The sequence below is a fragment of a genome, unplaced genomic scaffold, assembly GCF_019419815.1.
Source record: "Pyrus x bretschneideri cultivar Hongxiangsu unplaced genomic scaffold, Pyrus_bretschneideri_v1 Contig39, whole genome shotgun sequence".
NCBI classification, from domain to species: domain Eukaryota; kingdom Viridiplantae; phylum Streptophyta; class Magnoliopsida; order Rosales; family Rosaceae; genus Pyrus; species Pyrus x bretschneideri.
Window position 1 is genome coordinate 2,934,499 of NW_025999712.1, and position 15,133 is coordinate 2,949,631.

Genomic DNA, 15,133 nt, shown 5'->3' on the forward strand with positions numbered 1-15,133 from the left:
TGTTGAAGATTGTCAAGGCTTGTCAACTAAGGTATTTCATCGAGCACGTGGTGATCACAATAGAGTCGCACACAAGAAGAGAGATGGAAGACAACTATGATAGAATAAAGTAGAAAAAAAAAAGTGGGAGGAGGGGGTTGTAAATTTCGTTTGCCTTAGTTGTTTATAATACAATACACAAACAAATATACATGGAGTTTTTTAAGTTGTTGATATCAAGAGCAACCAATGACCCTATACTGACTTTGTCACTGGTAATAAGATCCATGTCTTAATTTTTTCCTAAGAACACAAAAAACCTTGTATCGTAGAGTATTGATAGGAACAAGTCATCCAGTAATCTAGGATATCAGCCTTGTTGTATCTTTGAGGGGCCAAGGAAAAAGATGATGTGCAATGCTTCTTGAGGAGTTTTGTTGTTTCTCAATAAAATCTAGTCATTTGAATTTCTTGGTTCTAGTACGACCTAATGCTTGAAGTTTGAACATGTTATAGAAGCATTTTTTATTGTTCTGATCATACATGTCGATCATGTTCAATGAACTGGCGACTCGGTGGTGCTCTTTGGAGGACGTCGGAGTCTTCTCTTCATCAGGTTTGGGGGCCGTGTTTGGCGTGATCTCAGGCGTCTGTTGGGATGATGGTTCGAGATGGTGGGTTGGTGGCGTTCTGGCGGTTGCGGAGGGTAGCAAGTTGCTAGGGTTGGTTGCGGTTTTTTATTTTGTGGTGGCCTCAAGCTTTTGTTTTGGGCCATTTTTACTTTACTCTAGAGGTCCACATCTGTGTTGTGTGCTTATTGTGATTGAGCCTCTTTCTTTGTAATTATGTTGTCTTGGTAATGATTTTATCCTTTAAATAAAACCACCCAAAAAAAAAAATCCAGGCTTGGAAGCTCTTCCACTAGAGTGAAATAAAATGTCAATATACCAAATGGTTGGCAATCTTTTACTTACTTATTTAATTAGAAATTAATGTCACCTATTTTCACATACAATTAAAGCACACCACTTAGGTACAAGATTTTATTTTTCCAGACCTGCAACACTGTCTCTACAGCTGCATATGCAATTATGTATGGGGTGTGCTATCCACACATCCTTTTTTACTTCTCACATACCCTTTGTTAATTTCTGTCTGTTGATCTTCTTCAATTCATTCGATCTGACGGCCGAAAATTAAAAGGGTGTGTGGATATCACACCCCTTATGTATACATGCAGAACTATTTCCAAGTCATGCTCCTTGGAAGAGTAAGCCATTGACGGTCACCCCGCCGTCGACGATAATAGTCTGCCCAGTAATGTAAGAGGCTGCAAGTAGGCATATAAATGCTACCAAGGTAGACACCTCCTCTGGCTCTCCAGGACGTCCTAAAGGGCACCGAGAGTTTATCATCTCCAATTTCTTTTCATTTCGGAGAATCTGCATGCATAGAAGAGATAATGGATGAAAAGGGAATGGATGTGTAGGACACATATATTAGCGACGATCTTAATAATTGGTCAAGCTATTCGTAAACAAATTAATTAAGACTAAATGTATGATCTAAACTTGCTGTAAACTTTTCACCAAAAAACTTGCTGTAAACAAGTCAGGTCTAAGAACCTATACATGAATAAACAAAAGACATATGGACCTTTGGCAAAACCCAACTTTTTATTCTAATTTCGACTATGGGCTTTTGGCAGACTCATCAACGAAATACAGATTAGCTTGAAGTTATGAGATGATTGTAATATAAGAAGTTAAAAGAATTCACTTGTGTATCTTAAATGCGGTTTTGATTTTCTTGTCGCAACATTGATTGTATTTAAAAAAAATGAAAATAAAAGGCATGCGCAAGAACGTGATCCGAATAATCTTACAGGTTCAACAAGGGGAGTCGTGATGAACCAAGGCGCCACATTGTTGATCCTTATGTTATCCTTTGCCCACTCACATGCTAAGTTTTTTGTTAACTGATTCATTGCACCTGAGATGCAATAAAGAAAAGCCATACTTTGGTCTAACATTAAAAATACACACCAAAAACAGTGTAATTAAATTTTAGGTTAGTCTAAAAGTGATATAAACAATGTATGATACTTTTCAATTTTTAAATCTGATATAAGGTGTTAGTCTAAAAGTGATATTTAGATTTGAATGAATTTTTAACTAATTATAAACAATATATGATACTTTTCAATTTTTAATAAAAGTCGAAATCTATGTAAGGAAATTAACTCTAAGCACCTTTAGCGGCAGAATATATAGATGCACCATTTATTGAGACCACACCAGCAGTAGAGGACAAAAAAACAATGCTAGCAGCTTCTGCAGCTTTGAGAAGAGGATGTGAAAGTTGTAAAAAGTTGTAAGCAGATTCAAGATTGGTACTCATTATGAATGAGTAATCTTCAGCTGTGTACTCTAGCGTTGCTTTCGGTAAGACAGTCCCCACATTGTTTATCTATAACAGGACATTATTGAAAAGGTTTAGCATAACACAACGATTTTAGCTTATATGTATTATTGAAAAATGCATGAAAATTATGTGTATTAAACGTAAAAAATTACATCCATACATGTACACATCTTTGAGTTTTAAAAAACGTACAATTTTTCAAATTATTGAAATTTGAAATGTGTACAACAAACATATTTATTTACGAGAAGATGTTAAGTTTGTCATGAAAGTGTGATGATGATTCGTGATTCATGCACATATGTTATTTTAATTGATCAGTCTTCTACTTACAAGGATGTTGAGTTTGCCATCAAAAAGTGATGAGACCTTGTTTATAAGCTCCTCTCTTTCGGTTTTTGACACCACATCACAGACTGAGCCAGTGACTTGAAAACCCTTCTTCTCCCACTGGCTCAGGCAGTCATTAAGGTCAACCTCATTTCGGGAACAAGTATGCACAAGTGCACCCAGCCCTACCAATTCCTCCACTATCGCATACCTAAATATAACTTTACTAATTTTAGATAGAGCAGTTAAAAATAATTCAAACCCATAATTCTAAAACAGAAGAAAACATGGGACAAGTGGAGAAATAGAGAGAATATTGCATTGGATGTATAGGAAAATTGAAACTAAAAGAAGATTAAGGTTCTTAAGTGCTCAAATTTAGACAATCTAACCCAATTCCTTTGGTTCCACCAGTGACAAGAGCTGTCATTCCACGAAGAGACCATCTCCTCTCTCTGCTATTCATCTCTATCTGCTCTCTAATCTATCTTTATGCAAATACTTTGTGGTTTCGATTATATTTCTTTTCGATAGGATAATTATTGTATATTTTGGTGGCCAGGGAAAAGTACGCGTGCCATCTGTTCATTCAGCAACTTGCAACATTTTGTTTGCTTGTTTTGATGTGGCAAACTATGCAAATTGATTGTCAAATTTGATTTGACCAAAATTATATTTCATCCAATTTCAACATCATACAATGTCTTTCTATTTCATACAACTTTCGATTCAATTATTACACGGTGGTCCAATAGTTCAAGATGAATTCTAGACTCATATTCTATAAAGCTCATTTTGAATTTGATTTATGACACAGATGAATCATATACTATAAAAAATTGAAGTATAAAGAACACTATTTCAACAAACTTTTGGAACTAGAAAGCAAAGATACATAATTTTGGAGCTATAGAACAAATGTTAAGTATTACAGTTCGTTCAGAATGAGATCGATGTCTTTTTGGTTAATTTTTCAGCAAATAGACATGTCATTGAGAGTATTGTTTAAAGCCAGACAATTCCTCCTCCACATTTTTTGAGTGCAATCTCGTTAATGGTAATAGAATGAGTTTAATACTCACACGACTATACGCAAGAATCTCGGTAACTGATGGGATGAAAATTTGGCTCCCTTTGAAACTACCTTTCCCTTTCTTTTTTCTTTTCTTTTTTATTTTTTATTTTTTTTAAGTACTTTTGCTTAGAAGCATTTTCAAAAGAAGCATATAGAAATTTTTAATAAAATGCAAGTGTTTCTTAAAAAAAATCTTAAACATTGCATAGCATGTTCTTCTTCCGTAAAACAGTTCAAGTACTTTTTAAACAAAAAACATTTTAAAATATTTTTACTAAACATTATCATGTCTGCAAGTGCTTTAGTTATTTAAACAGCATTTCGAATTGGAAACAGGCCGTACAACAAGCTGGACATATGAAGTTTTGAGAATAGTTGATGAGCAAGTTGTCCAAACCATATTTATGTAATCTTTGGAGGGTTCAGTTGATGTTGCTTAAAGCGTTTTTCTGACATCTCTTATCTAAGTTCACCTCACCATGTAAATGAATTATTTTTTAATTTTTAATTGAACGAAAAGAAAAAAAGGGGCATATTTCATGAAACGTAATAATATTCCTATCTTAATTTTTTCCCAAGAACCAAAAAAAAAAAAAAAAAAAAAAAACTTGTATCGTTGAGCATTGATAGAGACATGCCGTCCAGTAATCCAGAAAATTAATTTTATGATCAGCCATGTAAGGAAAACGATGATGTGCAATGCTTCTTGAGGAGTTTTGTTGTTTCTCAATAAAATCTACTTATTTGAATTTCCTTCTTGTACTACCTATTGCTTGAAGTTTGCATAGATTATAGAAGCATTTTTTATTGTTCTAATCATACACATCGATCATTTCCAATGAACTGGCGATCTTGATAGTGTTGTTTGGAGGATGTCGGAGTCTTCTCTCCATCCAGTTTGGGGGTTGTGTTTGGCCGATCTCAGGCGTCTGTTGGGATCGATGGTTTGAGATGGTGGGTTGGTGGCATTTTGGCAGTGGTGGAGTAGCAAGTTGCTAGGATTTGTTGAGGTTTTTTGGGCCCAAACCTTTGTTTTGGGCCATTTTTGCTTTACTCTAAAGGTCCATATCTGCATTGTGTGCTAATTGTTATTGAATCTCTTTCTTTGTAATTTTGTTGTCTTGGTAAAAATTTTACCCAAAAAAAAAAAAAATCAGGCTTGAAAGCTCTTCCAATAGAGCGCTACTAAATGTCAATAAATCAAATGTTTGGCAATCTTTTATTTTCTTATTTAATTAGAACATTAATGATGTCATCCATTTTCACATACAATAAAAGCACACCACTTTGGAATTATTAGATACGAGATTATTTTTAGAACTGTTTCCAAGTTATTCTCCTTGGAAGAGCAAGCCATTGACGGTCACCCCGCCGTCGATGATAATAGTCTGCCCAGTAATGTAAGAGGCTGCAGGTAGGCATAGAAATGCTACCAAGGAAGACACTTCCTCTGGCTCTCCAGGACGTCCTAAAGGGCACCTAGAGTTTATCATCTCCAATTTCTTTTCATTTCGGAGAACCTGCATGCATAGAAGAGATAATGGATGAAAAGATAATGGATGTGTAGGATACATATATTAGCGACGATCTTTATAATTGGTCAAGCTATTCATAAACAAATTAATTATGACCGGAAGTATCATCTAAACTTGATGTAAACTTTTCACCCAAAAGCTTGCTGTAAACAAGTCAGGTCTAAGAACCTATACATGAATAAACAAAAGATATATGGACTTTTGGCAAAACCTAACTTTTTATTCCAATTTCGACTATGGGCTTTTGGCAGACTAATCAATGAAATACGGATTGACTTGAAGTTATGAGATGATTGTAATATGGGGTGTGATATTCACACACCCTTCTAATTTTCGACCGTCGGAACAGATGAATTAAAGAAGATCAAGGGATAGAAATCAACAAGAGGTGTGTGAGAAGTAAAAAGGGGTGTGTGGATAGCACACCCCTTGTAATATAAGAAGTTAAAAGAATTCACTCATGTATCTTAAATGCGGTTTTGATTTTCCTGCCGCAACATCGGTTGTATTTTAAAAAAAGGAAAATAAAAGGCATGCACAAGAACGTGATTAGAATAATCTTACAGGATCAGCAAGGGGAGTCGTGATGAACCAAGGTGCCACACTGTTGGTTCTTATGTTATCTTTCGCCCACTCACATGCTAAGTTTTTTACTAACTGATTTATTGCACCTGAGATAAAATAAGAAAAGCCACACTTTGATGAAACTGAGTTTCCTTATCTCAGCTTACTGAAACTGTCCAAGCAACCTGGTAGTTCACCTATGTTACCACAACAATCATGTTTCACATCATCACCAACATGTCTTACACTAGTTCCCAATGTTAACAATATATTGGTAGTACCTTTGTCTCATTCTCATTCCTCATCTCCTACTTTTGTTATTCAACCCTCAGCTTCGAGTGTGCCTATTTCTAGTCCTATTGATCATGTCTCATAACCTGTTGTTTATCTTTCACCTTTACCATCTCCTACTTCTCAGTCCATTGTTGCTCTAATACCTGATCATATTCAACTTTCCGTGGGTCCTGAATTTAGTCTAGACTATTTGCAAGTGGTGTTACCCATTGCACCATTAAATATGCATCATATGCAGACCAGAAGTAGAGTGGTATTATCAAACACAAGGCTTTCTTGAGTATTATAGAGACATCTAGTGAGATTGATATGTCTCTCATTGAGCTAGTTACATAGAACTGCTATGAAATCATTTGTGTGGATGACTGGTACGAAGGAAGAAATTGAAGCCCTTCACTCTTAAAGTACCTGGTCTCTTGTTACTCTTCCATCTCAGAAGAACTTAGTAGGGTGTAAAATGGGTTTTTAAGAACAAGAAGAATGACGATGGATGTGTTGTAATGCACAAAGCTCGATTAGTTGCAGAACGGTTCAGTTAAGAAGAATGATTGGACTACAGAGAGATCTTTAGTCCAGCAGTAAAGCTTACCACAATTTGAGATTAGTTTTGGCACTAGCTGCTCAATTTAACTGGTCTTTTAAGGCAACTTGATGTTAAAAAATGCATTTCTGCATGGCATCTTGCAAGAAGAAGTTTACATGGCACAACGACCTGGATTTGAAGATCCCAAGTATCTTCATTTGGTTTGTAAGCTACATAAGTCTTTCTATGGCTTAAAACAAGTACCACAGGCTTGTAATGAAAGATTCACATCCCTTATTCCTTCCCTAGGGTTTCAATCTGCATATTCAGACTCCTCTCTTTGTGTTGGTTCTGACATAGTGGTCTTACTTCTTTATGTTGATGACATAATCCTAACTGGCAGTGCCACAGTTGCTATTCAACATGTCATTGATTCTCTTATTACTGAGCTTGATATCAAAGATTTGGGACCATTGCATTATTTTTTTAGGCATTCAAATATCTCATACAACAACTGGTTTGTTTTTGTCACAAACCAAGTACATTCAAGACTTAGTGAACATGACAGAAATGAGTGATTGCAAACCATGTAACACTCCACGCTTACCCTATAATCAACTATTGAATGATGATGGGCTTCCATTTCCAAGTGCTCAAACATATCGAAGTATAGTTGGTGCTTTACAGTACCTTACTTTTACTCATCCAGATATTGCATTCTCAGTGTATCAAGTGTCTTAGTTTATGCAACAACCTATGGTCTCTCATTATACTGCAGTTAAATGCATTTTGAAAGGAACTAAGTCTGTTTAAAAGCATTTAGGGATGCAGATTGGATAGGTGATCCGAATGATCAAAGGTCTACAACTGGGTTAGTTGTTTTCTTGGGCTCGAATCCAATATCTTGGTCATCCAAGAAACAACAAACTGTTTCTCGATTGTCCACAGAAGCAGAATATCGGGCCATGTCATCCACTGCAGCTAAACTTGATTTGATTTAGCAACTCTCGACCTTCTTGAAGATTAAAGTGTCTTTTGCTCCTGTGCTTTTTTGTGATAATTTGTCAGTCATTGCACTCTCATTTAATGCGGTTCAACATCAAAAGACCAAGCATATTGAGATTGATGTTCATTTCATTCGTGAAAGGATTGCCCAAAAGAAGTTGTTTGTGCAGTTTGTGTCTTCCCGAGAGCACTTCACATATATTCTTACTAAAGGGATTAGTGCTCCTCTCTTTCAAACTTATTGCAGCAATCTCATGCTTGGTTCTTCACCGTGAATGAGTTTGAGGGGGGATGATAGAGATAATACATAAGCTTGGAATGTATAGGATTGTGACACATGTAATGAGCTTATATAAGTTAGTTATGGTTGTTAGAATGTATAGCTGCGGAAGATTCTTGTATAAATACCCTCATAATGTATTAGCTTGGTTGCTAAGAAAAGAAATAACAAGAATTAGTTTCGTTCTCTTTCTAGATTTTCTACATTTAAGCTTCTCCTTCTTGGTTAACATGAAATACGGATTGGCTATGAAGTTATGAGATGATTGTTATATAAGTAGTTAAAAGAATTCACTCATGTATCTTAAAAGAAGTTTTGATTTTCCTGCCGCAACATCGATTGTATTTAAAAAAAAATGAAAATAAAAGGCATGCACAAGAACTTGAACAGAATAATCTTACTGGTTCAACGAGGGGAGTCGTTATGAGCCAAGGTGCCACACTGTTGGTCCTTATGTTATCCTTCGCCCACTCGCATGCTAAGTTTTTTGCTAATTGATTCATTGCACCTAAGATACAATAAAGAAAAACCACATTTTGGACTAACATTAAAAATCACACACCAAAAACAGTGTAATCAAATTTTAGGTTAGTCTAAAAGTGATATAAACAAATATATGATACTTTTAAAAATTTTAATCTGATATAAGGTGTTAGTGTAAAAGTGATATTTTTTTTTTTTTAAAGATTTGAATGAATTTTTAACTAATTATAAACAATATATGATACTTTTCAATTTTTAATAAATGACGAAATGTATATAAGGAAATTAACTATAAGCACCTTTAGCGGCAGAATATATAGATGCACCATCTATTGAGACCACACCAGCAGTGGAGGACAAAAAAAACAATGCTAGCAGCTCCTGCAGCTTTGAGAAGAGGATGTGAAAGTTGGCAAAAGTTGTAAGCAGATTCAAGATTGGTACTCATTATGAATGAGTAATCTTCAGCTGTGTACTCTAGCGTTGCTTTCGGTAAGTTAGTCCCCACATTGTTTATCTATAACAAGACATTATTGAAAAGGTTTAGCATAACACAACGATTTTAGCTTATATGTATTATTGAAAAAATGCATGAAAATTATGTGTATTAAATGTAAAAAAGTACATACATACGTGTACACATAGTTTTAAAAAATGTACAATTTTACAAATTATTGAAATTTGAAATGTTAAGTTTGTCATGAAAGTGTGATGATGATTCGTGATTCATGCACATATGTTATTTCAACTGATTAGTCTTCTACTTACAAGGATGTTGAGTTTGCCATCAAAAAGTGATGAGACCTTGTTTATAAGCTCCTCTCTTTCGATTTTTGACACCACATCACAGATTGAGCCAGTGACTTGAAAACCCTTCTTCTCCCACTGACTCAGGCAGTCATTAAGGTCAACCTCATTTCGGGAACAAGCATGCACAATTGCACCCAGCCCTGCCAATTCCTCCACTATCGCATACCTAAATAAAACTTTACTAATTTTACACAGAGCATTAAAAAATAATTCAAACCCATAATTCTAAAACAGAAGAAAACATGGGACAAGTGGAGAAATAGAGAGAATATTGCATTGGATGCATAGGAAAATTGAAACTAAAAGAAGATTAATGTTCTTAAGTATTCAAATTTAGAGAAGCTAACCCAATTCCTTTGGTTCCACCAGTGACAAGAGCTGTCATTCCACGAAGAGACCATCTCCTTTCTCTGCTATTCATCTCTATCTGCTCTCTAATCTATCTTTATGCAAATACTTTGTGGTTTCGACTATATTTCTTTTCGATAGGATAATTATTGTATATTTTGGTGGCCAGGGAAAAGTACGCGTGCCATCTGTTCATTCAGCAACTTGCAACATTTTGTTTGCTTGTTTTGATGTGGCAAACTATGCAAATTGATTGTCCAATTTTAATTTCACTAATTATATTTCATCCAATTTCAACATCGTACAATGTCTTTCTATTTCATACAACTTTCGATTCAATTATTACACGGTGGTCCAATAGTTCATGACGAATTCTAGACTCGTATTCTATAAAGCTCATTTTGAATTTGATTTATGACATTAATGAATCATACACTATAAAGAATTGAAGTTTAAAGAACACTATTTCAACGAACTTTTGGAACTAGAAAGCAAAGACACATAATTTTAGACCTAGAGAACAAATGTAAATTATTACAGTTCGTCCAGAATGAGATCGATGTGTTTTTGGTTTATTTTTCAGCAAATAGACATGTCATTGAGAGTATTGTTTAAAGGCATACAATTCCTCCTCCACATTTTTTTAATGCAATCTTGTTAACAGAATGAGTTTAATACTCACACGACAATACGTAAGAATCTCGGCTGATGGGATGCAAATATGGCTCCATTTGAAACTACTTTTTTTTTCTTTATTATTTATTTATTTATTTATTTATTTTTAAAGTACTTTTTCTTATAAGCGTTTTCAGAAGAAACATATAGAAATTTTTAATAAAATGCAAGTGTTTCTTAAAAAAAACCTTAAACATTGCATAGCATGTTCTTCTTCCAAAAAACAGTTCAAGTACTTTTTAAACAAAAAAACATTTTAAACTATTTTTACTTAACATTATCATCCCTGCTAGTGCCTTAGTTATTTAACAGCATTTCGAATTGGAAACAGGCCCTACAACAAGCTGGACATATGAAGTTTTGAGAATAGTTGATGAGCAAGTTGTCCAAACCATATTTATGTAATCTATGGAGGGTTCAGTTGATGTTGCTTAAAGCGTTTTTCTGACATCTCTCATCTAAGTTCACCTCACCATTTAAATGAATTATTTTTTAATTTTTAATTGAACGAAAAGAAAAAAAGGGGCATATTTCATGAAACGTAATAAGATTCCTATCTTAATTTTTTTCCAAGAACCCAAAAAAAAAAAAAAAAAAAAAACTTGAATCGTTGAGCATTGATAGAGACATGCCGTCCAGTAATCCAGAAAATTAATTTTATGATCAGCCATGTAAGGAAAACGATGATGTGCAATGCTTCTTGAGGAGTTTTGTTGTTTCTCAATAAAATATATTTATTTGAATTTCCTGCTTCTTGGACTACCTATTGCTTGAAGTTTGCATATATAGATTATAGAAGCATTTTCTATTGTTCTAATCATACATGTCGATCATTTCCAATGAACTGGCGATCTTGGTAGTGTTGTTTGGAGGATGTCGGAGTCTTCTATCCATCCAGTTTGGGGGTTGTTTGGCCGATCTCAGGCGTCTGTTGGGAACGGTGGTTTGAGATGGTGGGTTGGTGGCGTTTTGGCAGTGGCGGAGTAGCAGGCTGCTAAGATTTGTTGCGGTTTTTTGGGCCAAAACCTTTGTTTTGGGCCATTTTTGCTTTACTCTGAAGGTTTATATCTGCGTTGTGTGCTTATTGTAATTGGACCTTTTTCGTTGTAATTTTGTTGTCTTGGTAAAAATTTTACCCAAAAAAAAATTCAGGCTTGAAAGCTCTTCCAATAGAACGCTACTAAATGTCAATATACCAAATGTTTGGCAATCTTTTATTTTCTTATTTAATAGCACATTAATGATGTCATCTATTTTTACATACAATAAAAGCACACCACTTTGGAATTATTAGATACGAGATTCTTTTTAGAACTGTTTCCAAGTTATGCTCCTTGGAAGAGCAAGCCATTGACAGTCACCCCGCCGTCGATGATAATAGTCTGCCCAGTAATGTAAGAGGCTGCAGGTAGGCATAGAAATGCTACCAAGGAAGACACCTCCTTTGGCTCTCCAGGACGTCCTAAAGGGCACCTAGAGTTTATCATCTCCAATTTCTTTTCATTTCGGAGAACCTGCATGCATAGAAGAGATAATGGATGAAAAGAGAATGGATGTGTAGGACACATATATTAGCGATATTCTTAATAATTGGTCAAGCTATTTGTAAACAAATTAATTAAGACTAGAAGTATCATCTAAACTCGGTGTAAACTTTTCACCCAAAAACTTGCTGTAAACAAGTTAGGTCTAAGAACCTATACATGAACAAACAAAAGACATATGGACTTTTGGCAAAACCCAACATTTTATTCCAATTTCGACTATATGGGCTTTTGGCAGACTAATCAATGAAATACGGATTGACTTGAAGTTATGAGATGATTGTAATATGGGGTGTGATATTCACACATCCTTTTAATTTTTGACCATTGGATTGGATGAATTAAAGGATTGGATGAATTAAAGAAGATCAAGAGACAGAAATCAACAAGAGGTGTGTGAGAATTAAAAAAGGGTGTGTGGATAGTACATCCCTTGTAATATATGAAGTTAAAAGAATTCACTCATGTATCTTAAATGCGGTTTTGATTTTCCTGCCGCAACATCGGTTGTATTTAAAAAAAAGGAAAATAAAAGGCATGCACAAGAATGTGATTAGAATAATCTTACAGGATCAGTGAGGGGAGTCGTGATGAACCAAGGTGCCACACTGTTGGTCCTTATGTTATCTTTCGCCCACTCACATGCTAAGTTTTTTGCTAATTGATTTATTGCACCTAAGATACAATAAGAAAAGCCACACTTTGGTCTAACATTAAAAATCACAGAACAAAAACATTGTAAATAAATTTTAGGTGCTTCTTGTCTCAACCTCTTATGCAACTAGCCACTCCTCTTTTCGCCTCAAACTCCATAGTTGCCGGTCTCTTGATCTGATTGGAGGCCGATGGCAATCCCTCGCCCCATTTTTCTAGCCTCTCTTCTTTATCCTTTCATAGATTGTTGCTTATTTATTTACGTCTTAGTATTTTTATTAATAAGTGTCTTTTTGGTGAGGTTTTTTTGTGGGTATTTCTTCGTGAGTGTTTTAAGTTTGTATTGGTGGGTAGGTTCGCTGCATGTCTTGCGCACAAAGTTAGTTTTTAATCTTATATTAAATAAGGTTGTGATTTTCACACACCTTTAACTACTTTTTCCACACCCCTTCCTATTTTTTAATACTTAATTGGTATTCTACTATTTAATCTTCCATATATACCCTTCCTACTTTTTTATGGTAATTGATGAAAGATTAAATAAGGAGGGGTATATATGGAAGATTAAAGAGTAGGATACAAATTAAGTATTAAAAAATATGGAGGGATGTGGGAAAAGTAGTTAAAGGTGTGTGAAAATCACAACCCTATAAAATATTAGTCTAAAAGTGAAGTTTTTAAGAATTTGAATGAAGGGTTTTTTTTTTTTTTTTTAATGTTTTTTTTTTTTTACAAATTAAAGACAATATATGTTTATTTTTTTATAAAGGTCAAAATTATAAAAGCAAATTAACTATAAGCACCTTTAGTGGCAGAGTATATAGATCCAACATCAATTGAGACCACACCAGCAGTAGAGGACAAAAAAACGATGTTAGCAGCTCCTGAAGCTTTGAGAAGAGGATGTGAAAGTTGGCACAAGTGGTAAACAGATTCAAGATTGGTACTCATTACGAATGAGTAGTCTTCAGCTGTGTACTCTAGCGTTGCTTTCAGTATGCTAGTCCCCACATTGTTTATCTATAACAAGATATTATTGGAAAGGTTTAGCATAACATAACGATTTTAGCTTGTATGTATTATTGAAAAAAGCATGAAAATTACATGCATCATATGTAAAAAATACATACGTAAGTGTACATCTTTGAGTTTTTTAAAAAGTACAATTTTACGAATTATTGACACGTTTATAGCAAACAGAAATATTTACAAGGATGCTAAGTTTGTCATGAAAACGTAATGATGATTCATGATGCATTCATAGATTGAAAACGTGATGATGATTTAGGAATTATTGAAACGTTTATAGCAAACAAAAATATTTACGAGGATGTTAAGTTTGTCATGAAAACGTGATGATGATTCATGATTCATGCATATATGTTATTTCAAATAATCAGTCTTCTACTTACAAGGATGTTAAGTTTGCCTTCAAAAAGTGATGAGACCTTATTTATAAGCTTATCTCTTTGAGTTTTATACATCACATCACAGACTGAGCCAGTTACTTGGAAACCCTTCTCCCACTGACTCAGGCAGTCATTAAGGTCAACTTCATTTCGGGAACAAGTATGCACAATTGCACCCAGCCCTGCCAATTCCTCCACTATAGCATACCTAAATAAACACTTTACTAATTTAACATAGAACTGTAAAAAATAATTCAAACCCATAATTCTGAAACAGAAAAAAACAAGGGACAATTGGACAAATAAAGAGAATACTGTATTGCGTAAGAAAAATTGAAACTAAAAAAAAAGATTAACGTTCTTAATTATCCAACTTTAGAGAAGCTAACCCGATTCCTTTGGTTCCACCGGTGACAAGAGCTGTCATTCCACGAAGAGACCATCTCCTCTCTCTGCTATTCATCTCTGTCTGCTCTCTAATCTATCCATATGCAAATACTTAGTGGTTTATATTGTATATTTCTAATCGATAATGATTATTTGTCGTATTTCGGTGGCCACGGAAAAGTAAGCGTGCCAGCCGCCTACTAATGGTTTCTCCTTAGCAACTTGCAACTTCTTGTTTGCTTGTTATGATATGGCAAAGTATGCAAATTGATTGTTCTTCAATTTGAATTTGACTAAATTATATTTCATCCAATTTCAACATCGTACAATGTCATTCAATTAGATACAACTTCCAATCCAATTGTTACAGGATGGTTCAGTAATTGAGGACAAATTTCAAATTCATATTTCACATAGCATGTTCAGAATTCGATTACATGTGCTGGTAAATCATATAATGGTGGTCAGAGAGAGGTTGAAATGTCACCAACTACTTCTCTTTTAAAAGATTAATAAAATACCTCTTATTTGGTACCAATGGCATACAATCGTTAGTGAATCTGTCAAATAAGTCGTTATGTGATGATATAACAAGTGCAGCTCACATTTTGTTAACTTTTGAGTCCAAATTTGTGCCCCATGGTTAAAACAAATTAAAAGTAAAAAAATTAGTTATTAATAATGTAAAAATTAGAAATCATTTGCAATATCATTTAATATTTTATCTAAAAATTAAAAAAAAAAAAAAAAATTGAAACGCAGATCTTCGTCTTCCTCTCCACCCAGTGCAGGCGACGATCCCCCTCCCTGCAAC

At 34.5% G+C, this 15,133-nt stretch overlaps 3 protein-coding genes across 3 annotated transcripts; all 3 read right to left on the minus strand.

Annotated features, from left to right (window-relative positions):
- Window positions 1-931: 931 nt before the first annotated feature.
- On the minus strand, window positions 932-3,251 carry LOC103964710 (tropinone reductase homolog At2g29330). The gene is made up of 5 exons (XM_048564734.1): window positions 3,126-3,251; window positions 2,737-2,944; window positions 2,232-2,448; window positions 1,865-1,971; window positions 932-1,421 (listed from the first exon to the last, which is right to left on the minus strand). Exons 1-5 carry the CDS (start codon window positions 3,197-3,199, stop codon window positions 1,233-1,235), a joined length of 795 nt encoding a protein of 264 aa, XP_048420691.1. The 5' UTR covers window positions 3,200-3,251; the 3' UTR covers window positions 932-1,232.
- A 1,749-nt stretch (window positions 3,252-5,000) lies between these two features.
- LOC103964707 (tropinone reductase homolog At2g29330-like) lies at window positions 5,001-9,800 on the minus strand. The gene is given in 6 exon segments (XM_018651755.2): window positions 5,001-5,328; window positions 8,411-8,517; window positions 8,792-8,855; window positions 8,857-9,009; window positions 9,261-9,468; window positions 9,650-9,800. Coding segments are annotated over 6 exon segments (795 nt in total). The 5' UTR covers window positions 9,724-9,800; the 3' UTR covers window positions 5,001-5,139.
- A 1,725-nt stretch (window positions 9,801-11,525) lies between these two features.
- Window positions 11,526-14,483, minus strand: LOC103964708 (tropinone reductase homolog At1g07440-like). Its single transcript, XM_009377675.3, has 5 exons — window positions 14,322-14,483; window positions 13,936-14,140; window positions 13,327-13,543; window positions 12,438-12,544; window positions 11,526-11,839 (listed from the first exon to the last, which is right to left on the minus strand). The coding sequence occupies exons 1-5, from the start codon at window positions 14,393-14,395 to the stop codon at window positions 11,651-11,653; spliced, it is 792 nt and encodes a 263-aa protein (XP_009375950.1). The 5' UTR covers window positions 14,396-14,483; the 3' UTR covers window positions 11,526-11,650.
- Between the last annotated feature and the right edge of the window lie 650 nt (window positions 14,484-15,133).